The following is a 6012-nucleotide window of genomic DNA, read 5'->3' as shown; positions in this document are numbered from 1 at the left end:
GATATTAATAAATATTTCATTACAAAAGTGATGTTATTTTTAATTTTGACTTTCAAACTGTATCTACATCAGCTGTCAGTGTTTTCAACTGATTGCACACTAGAACTACTGAAAAAAAAAACACGTACAAGACGCTGATCTTTTGAAAGACGAACATTTATTGAATTTTTGCAAATGCTCAGTCATCCACATCATACCATTAAATTAACAGCCACTACTGTGCACTCACTGTGAAACAAAGATTCTAGAGATGCTGTGATTTTCCTAGAAACGCTTTCGCTCCAACATATATCTAACTCATGACAAACACACTCGCAGCTTACTCATGGTCACACTGTCGATTCTGCGTCCAGAGGGCTATCCTCGTTTGTTGACTCAAGGGAAGCGAAGAAGAGTCCGGTTGTAACATTATCCAGCAAAGGATCCGCTGCTGCACAGAGCGCTGTGAGCTTGTTTATTCAAAGTTTTACAAATATTGAACATGTCACATGCCCAAATTCAACAAAGCACTCCATGGGGTCCCCAGCGACACACCCGCTAAGTGTGAAGTTGATCGGATGAGCGGTTCTCGAGATATGTGAAGGACATACAGAAAGGCAGACAGAGATTCCTTGCTTTATAGTTAAAAGAAATACAGCGGCTAACAGAAATATAAGTAATACAGTCATATGACTGGAAACTTTACACAATGATATTGACATGTCATCTTTGTGCAAACCATTTTACATTCAACTACAGAGATGAAGCTATTGCTACAAGTGTATTTCATTCTGTTAGTGAAAACATCTCCACAGCAGTTTCAGCTCAATAGTTTCTCCTTTGTATATTGATCCTCGGGAGTTTTTCCAAGTATGTCATTTGAGTAAAACTTTTTCCACAAAAACTGCAACGATGTGGCTCCTGACTTGTGTGAGTTCAAATAGAAAACGAATTGTCTGTATGCACTCCTATATGCCTTTTGAATTCAAGCACTCCAAAGAATCTTTCCCCACAGATCTTGCAAAGGTACGGCTTCTCACCAGCGTGGGCTCTTATCATGTGGAGCAACAAGCCCCTATTACGTCCGTAACCTTTTCCACATGTTTTGCAAGGAAATGGCTTCTCACCTGTGTGGGTTCTCATATGGACTGTCAAGTTACTGTTCTGTCTGAAAGCTTTCCCACATGTTTTACAAGCATACGGCTTCTCACCTGTGTGGATTCTCATATGTTTTTTCAATGCTGAAAAATCACAGAATCTGTTACCGCAGGTCTTGCAAAGGTATGGCTTCTCACCTGTGTGGGTTCTCACGTGGACTTTTAAGTCACCAGGAAGTCTGAAATCTTTCCCACATGTTTTGCATGAATACGGCTTCTCACCTGCGTGTACTCTCATGTGCCTCTGCAATTTAGACTTATAATTAAAATCTTTTCCACATGTTTCACATTTAAAAGACTGTTTACCTGTGTGAGTATTACAGTGAATCTTTAACAAGTTAGAGTTGTTTACATTGTTACTGTAACTTCTGTTTTGTTTCTTTGGCTTCAGCTCTTCATTACTAGTTGATCCTGAGTCTCCATGTTTGCCTCCTTTCTGATCTTGGCTCTCAGCTACATGAGAGTTGTGAGAGAGGAGCTGGTGGTCACTGTTTGATTCTGATTCTTCAGGATTTTCACAGTCAGATTCGTCTTTTAGCCAACTGATACACATGCTAGGTGGAAGCTCTGTCTCTGCTACACTCTGACTTTTGTCAGGATTAAAGTACAAAGTCTGATCTTCACTGTGATCACTTTCCTCATCAGTAGGAGTCAACATAAAGGTTTCAGTCTCCTGTTTCAGTTCAAGCTGCTCTTCCTCCTGACTGATGCAGAGCTCCTCCTGTTCCTCTTTAATCTGTGGAGGCTCTGGGTCCTCTTGGTCCAGACTGGAGTTCCTCTCCTGAATACAGAGCTGCTGGTCAGCGAGAACCTCCTCCTCCTTACAGACATGTTGCTGTGGGAGCTCTGGAGGGACAGAACAAAAGGAAGAGGATACTACTGTGTTGGTAAAGAAAAACCAACATCTGAGCAGAAAAAATACAATATTTAGACCAGGATCATATAGAAGAGACATTGGCATGTTAGGTTATTAAAGATTACTGAAGTTGTACACACCTATCATGTGTAACCTTTCGGGTTTCCAAACGATATCCAACAGTTTGCGCTGACGATCGATCTCTTCCTCGTACTCGATAATAGCTTTTTCAAAACCTCTGAATATTTCTTCAGCAGCAGCAGTTAGTCGCTCGTTGACAAACTCTCTCAAATACTCAACTGAAGACATTGTTGCTTAATCATAAATTAAATAAGTATCCGTAATTACAAGATCATCTTACAGCTAAAGCTACTAGAGCTTGTGTTGTTTACTTCCGCTGGGTGTCACACTGTTAAGGTCCGACACCGGAAGTGCAGCAGCTTCTCTTTCCGGTTTCAACTGATGGCATTTATTCAAACGTGTGTGTTTTAACAGCAGTAACCAGGATGTTCATGTGTCTCGCTTCATTCCACAAATAAATCTGGTAATCTTTAGTAAACTACCACTTTTAACTGACAGACATGTTTTTGTTGCGGTTAGGTTTTTTTTGCACATGTTGTGTACTTCTTGTTATTGTTTAACTTTTGTTGTTTTTTTTTAAAATGATGTTAGTTTAGATCTTTCTTCCTTTTTTGTTATTGTTTTTTTTTTTTCCTGGGGTTGGGGGGGAGGTCCTTTGTATAAGCCTGTGGCTTCTTGACCTCTCCTGACACATTTCTTGTTTGTTTTTCATTGACTGGATTTTTGTGCAGTTTTATATACAGTATGTGCAAATAAATAAATAAAATAAATCTTTATTTTGCAGATAATGATTTTGCATTAAAAAAAATAAGCAGTGGTGGAAGAAGAGTTGAGACAGTTTAAGTAGAAATACTACAGTGTAATTCAGGGTGCATTCAAAATGTTAAGTAAAAGAATGGTACTAGCAAAACATGTAAGAAACGTTAAATTAATAACTATGCATAATAGCCCTCGTTATTGTCATATATAATTATAAAATATTTAAATGTTTTGGAGTAAACGGTGGTGAACAATTCCAACACTGCTTACATGTTAACAATTATTTCATTACAAAAGTGATGCTATTTTTAATTTTGACTTTCAAACTGTATCTAGATCAGCTGTCAGTGTTTTGAACTGATTTCACACTAGAACTACTGACAAAAAACACATACAATACGCTGGTCTTTTGAAAAATGAACATTTATTAAAATTTAGGGCAAATGCTCAATCATTCGCACAGCAATAAGTCAACCACATCACACCATTAGAGTAACACTGTGCACTCACTGTGAAACAAAGATTCCCGGGATACTGTGATTTTCCCAGAAATGCTTTCACTCCAACATACTGTAAAATATAAATACAAAGACGCACCTATTGCAAAATTGTGAGGTTATACATCTTATACGGAACTGAAATCTCTCCTGCATATTTTGCAAGAGTAAGGCTTCTTGCCTTTATGGGTCAGACTACACCAGAAACCTCTGTGCCACAACTAAGCACTCACTATGAAACTAACATTTCCCCTTGATTTGGGAAACTACGATTGTTTCAGAGAAATACTGTTTGCAAACAGACATATAAGTAGTCATATAAAGGGAAACTTTACATTAAAATATTACATCTCGTCAAGTGGAAAACATTTTAAATTCAGTTATAGAGATGTAACTATTGCAAAAGTGTACTTCATTCAGTTTGTGAACACGTTTCCACAGCAGTTTCAGCTCAATGGTTTTTCCTGTGTATATTGATCCCCTTGTGTTTTCAAGAATGTGATTAGCTTTTCCCACAAGTGCTGCAGTTATGTGGCTCCTGCCTTGTGAGAGTTGAATTACAAAACTACCTGTCTGTAAGCACTTCTATATGCCTTTCCAATTCAAGTACTCCAAAGAATCTCTCCCCACGGGTTTTGCAAAGTTACAGCATCTCACCTGTGTGGGTTCTCATGTGGACTGTCAAGTAACCACTCTGTCTGAAAGCTCTCCCACATGTTTTGCAGGTATACGGCTTCTCACCTGTGTGGGTTCTCATGTGGACTGTCAAGTCACCATTGTTTCTGAAAGCTCTCCCACATGTTTTGCATGAAAATGACTTCTCACCTGTGTGGATTCTTATATGAGTTTTCAGTGTTGACATATAACCAAATCTTTTCCCGCAGGTCTTGCAGAGGTATGGCTTCTCACCTGTGTGGACTCTCACATGCCTTTTCCATGCTGAAATATCACAGAATGCTTTGCCGCAGATTTGGCAAACGTACGGTTTCTCACCTGTGTGGGTTCTCATGTGGACTTTCAAGTCACCACTTAGTCGGAAATCTTTATCACATGTTTTGCATGAATACGACTTCTCACCTGTGTGGATTCCTATATGAGTTTTCAGTGTAGACATGTAACCAAATCTTTTCCCGCAGATCTTGCAGAGGTATGGCTTCTCACCTGTGTGGACTGTCATATGCCTTTTCACTGCTTGCATGGAACAGAATCTTTTCCCGCACGTCTTGCAAAGGTACGGCTTCTCACCCGTGTGGACGCCCAGGTGTCTCTGCAATCTTAACTCATACTTAAAAGCTTTCCCACACGTGTCACATTTGAAATATTTTTTACCTGTGTGAGTATTACTGTGAATCTCTGACAAGTTAGAGTTATGTACATTGCTACTGTAACTTCTGTTTTGTTTCTTTGGCTTCAGCTCTTCATTACTAGTTGATCCTGAGTCTCCATGTTTGCCTTCTTTCTGATCTTGGCTCTCAGCTACATGAGAGTTGTGAGAGAGGAGCTGGTGGTCACTGTTTGATTCTGATTCTTCAGGATTTTCACAGTCAGATTCGTCTTTTAGCCAACTGATACACATGCTAGGTGGAAGCTCTGTCTCTGCTACACTCTGACTTTTGTCAGGATTAAAGTACAAAGTCTGATCTTCACTGTGATCACTTTCCTTATCAGTATAAGTCAACATAAAGGTCTCAGTCTCCTGCTTCAGTTCAAGCTGCTCTCCCTCCTGACTGGTGCAGAGTTCCTCCTCTTCCTCTTTAATCTGTGGAGGCTCTGGGTCCTCTTCGTCCAGACTGGAGTTCCTCTCCTGAATACAGAGCTGCTGGTCAGCGAGAACCTCCTCCTCCTTACAGACATGTTGCTGTGGGAGCTCTGGAGGGAAAGACAACAAAGAGAAGATACTACTGATGACAGAAAAACAGACATCTGAGCAGAAAAAACACATTTAAAACAGGATCCTATACGAGTCATACAGCCATGTTAGGTTTTTAAAGACCGTTGAAGTTTTACACACCTATCCTGGTTATCTTTATTTCAGGATTCAAAACGACATCCAACAGTTTGCGCTGACGATCGATCTCTTCCTCGTACTCGAAGATAGTCTTTTCAAAACCTCTGAATATTTCTTCAGCAGCAGCAGTTAGTCGCTCGTTGACAAACTCTCTCAAAGACTCAACTGAAGACATTGTTGTTTAATTACAAAATTAAATAATTATCAGTACTACAACTACAATATCGTCTTCCAGCTAATTCAACACGTCCATACAGCTGACGCTACCAGAGCTTGTGTTGTTTACTTCCGCTGGGTGTCACACTTTTAAGTTCCGACACCAGAAGTGCGGCAGCTTCTCTTTCCGCTTTCAACTGATTGAAATAATTATCTGCGCTTCAGCTACAATATCGTCATCCAGCTAAATCCATATATCCATAGAGTAAACGTTAACTTTGTAGTAGCTTGTATTGTTTACTACCTCCTCCTTGTTCTTCTGCTTCTTCTTTTTGGGGGTTTACGGCATCCGTTATCTTGTATTTATTTTATTTATTTTATTTATTTTATTTATTTTATTTATTTTATTTATTTTATTTATTTTATTTTATTTATTTGCGTAAGGACCTCCCCCTCCAACCCCAGCAAAAAAAAAAACAATAACAAAAAAGGAAGAAAGATCTAAATTAACATCATTTT

The 6012-nt window shown here is 39.1% G+C and overlaps 2 protein-coding genes across 3 annotated transcripts; both read right to left on the bottom strand.

Moving 5' to 3' along the window:
* Positions 1 to 603: 603 nt before the first annotated feature.
* LOC119492639 (zinc finger protein 699-like) lies at positions 604 to 2442 on the bottom strand. Of its 2 annotated transcripts, XM_037777225.1 has the most exons (3): positions 2133 to 2442; positions 1566 to 1982; positions 604 to 1523 (listed from the first exon to the last, which is right to left on the bottom strand). In XM_037777225.1, the coding sequence occupies exons 1-3, from the start codon at positions 2299 to 2301 to the stop codon at positions 916 to 918; spliced, it is 1194 nt and encodes a 397-aa protein (XP_037633153.1). In that variant the 5' UTR covers positions 2302 to 2442; the 3' UTR covers positions 604 to 915. The 2 variants fall into 2 exon arrangements, with proteins under 2 accessions (XP_037633153.1, XP_037633151.1); XM_037777223.1 differs by having other exon boundaries at positions 604 to 1982.
* Positions 2443 to 3237: 795 nt separating this feature from the next.
* LOC119492636 (zinc finger protein 121-like) lies at positions 3238 to 5646 on the bottom strand. Its single transcript, XM_037777219.1, has 2 exons — positions 5341 to 5646; positions 3238 to 5198 (listed from the first exon to the last, which is right to left on the bottom strand). The coding sequence occupies exons 1-2, from the start codon at positions 5510 to 5512 to the stop codon at positions 3973 to 3975; spliced, it is 1398 nt and encodes a 465-aa protein (XP_037633147.1). The 5' UTR covers positions 5513 to 5646; the 3' UTR covers positions 3238 to 3972.
* Between the last annotated feature and the right edge of the window lie 366 nt (positions 5647 to 6012).

Source organism: Sebastes umbrosus, chromosome 8 (assembly GCF_015220745.1).
Source record: "Sebastes umbrosus isolate fSebUmb1 chromosome 8, fSebUmb1.pri, whole genome shotgun sequence".
In the NCBI taxonomy this organism is placed as follows: Eukaryota; Metazoa; Chordata; class Actinopteri; order Perciformes; family Sebastidae; genus Sebastes; species Sebastes umbrosus.
The sequence above is the reverse complement of the archived record's forward strand: the minus strand, read 5'-3'. Positions and strand labels throughout refer to the sequence as shown.